Genomic DNA, 1,841 nt, shown 5'->3' on the forward strand with positions numbered 1-1,841 from the left:
AATGGATAAAGAAGATATAATGTATGTATATATACATACAATGGAATACTATGCAACCATAAAAAAGACAAAACCATGCCATTTGTGACAACATGGATGGACCTGTGGGTATTTTGCTAAGTGAAACAATTCAGAGAAAGACAAATAACATATGATTTCATGCATATGTGGAAGATAAGCAAACAAACAAACACATAAATAAGGAGAACAGATTGGTGGTTACCAGAAGGGAAGTGGGTGGGGGAAGGCCAAAATGCGTAAAGGGGCACATATGTATGGTGATGGATAAAAACTAGACTATTGGTGGTGAACACTCTGCAGTCTATACAGAAGCTGAGATATAATGATGTACACCTGAAATTTACGCAATGTTAGAAGCCAATGTGACCTCAATAAAATATTTTTTTAAAAATTGGGAAAAAAGGAAAGTAATTGACACACAGCGAATGCTTGGTAAGTACTTGCTGAATAACTGGATGATGATAAATGACTCTAGACTCACAGCTGGTGTGGGCCAGAAGATAAACTAGAGGAAAGAGTCTGGAGGCTGGGAAGCCATTAGGAGGCTACTGTGGTGGTCCCAAAAGAAGTTGTGAATCGATAAGCCCGTGGGCTTTTTGACTTTGTACCTAAAGTTCAAGTCTCAGCAAGATTAGCCAACATCTGAGATACTAGTTGCTGCAGTAAATCTCACCTGTCCTGCTCTATATCCAAACCTCCAACTCAGTTATCGCTCACTTATGTTCTACTTTGAGGGCTTTTCCACTACTGCAGGTTGGTGTTCTTCCCAAGATATCCTAAAGAAGTAAGTACGTGTACTTTGCCCCATTATCTCACTAGCTAGAGATACAGCCTCAGAAAGCTACTGCCAAAGGTCACCCATGATGTGGTGGATGATGACTGTTTAAAATGTCACAGAGCCTTTGTGACATCACTCTTGTTCTAGAGGTAGCTTGATAAATCATAGAGAGCAGCTGGGGCATAACTTCACCCAAGTCACCAAGAACTCCTCCACCTTGCTGCTGGGGAGAGGCCATCAGAAACAGACTGTATTTTTAGCTTATTTCAGTCTCAGTTTACCAGTTATCTTGAGCCAACTACCAACAAACTTCTTTTGAAGACCAACTTGCTAGAAAGCGCTTTATTCATCTTTCAGAGACAGCTTACTTGAATCATGCAGTGCATAGAGGATATCAGCGAAGAGGTCTGGCAAGACTGCATCACCCTTTTCCTACAGACTGGGATGTGCTGTGATGCAGCGATTATCACCAATTCCCCACCCTGGTTGTTAGCTTCTTATCCTGAAGGTAACTTCTTCCAGTTGACCCAGGAAGAAATTCAGATCTTGCTGGCAAGAGAAGAAAGAGAGAAGTTATTTCTGCAGGGAATTACCCTTGCAGGAACAAAATGCTTGTTGATTCGGGACAACCTGTACACTGAAGGCAACAACACCATGGACCTCCGCACCAAAGGCCAGAGTCGGGGCAGCCAGGCAGTGACAGTAGTTCAGATTGAGTCTGTATACCTTGTGGTGATGGGACAAAAAGGAACAGAAGGAGGGCCTCTCAACCTCAAGGCTTTTCAGATGGGAGGTTACATTAGAGAGGCCATTCATCAACATATGGCCCCTTTCTAACTAAATAAATAGGACATGGTGTTTGACCTGGAATTTGCATTCAGTGTTATCTGTTTTACCTACTAAGTTAACATAGTCTTGAGGAAAAAAGAACGGGAGATCCCAGATCAGGTTTTAAGATGTGTGTGTGTATGTGTTTGAGTGTGTATGTGTGTTCCAGGGGTTGGGGGCACGTTGGAGAGTGAATATTCAGGCATTTGGGTTT

The 1,841-nt window shown here is 42.3% G+C and overlaps 1 protein-coding gene across 1 annotated transcript; it reads left to right on the forward strand.

Moving 5' to 3' along the window:
• Positions 1-1,174: 1,174 nt before the first annotated feature.
• LOC139042605 (profilin-2-like) lies at positions 1,175-1,636 on the forward strand. The gene has a single exon (XM_070501758.1). The coding sequence runs from the start codon at positions 1,175-1,177 to the stop codon at positions 1,634-1,636; it is 462 nt and encodes a 153-aa protein (XP_070357859.1).
• Positions 1,637-1,841: the final 205 nt, after the last annotated feature.

The sequence above is a fragment of the Equus asinus genome, chromosome X, assembly GCF_041296235.1.
Source record: "Equus asinus isolate D_3611 breed Donkey chromosome X, EquAss-T2T_v2, whole genome shotgun sequence".
NCBI classification, from domain to species: domain Eukaryota; kingdom Metazoa; phylum Chordata; class Mammalia; order Perissodactyla; family Equidae; genus Equus; species Equus asinus.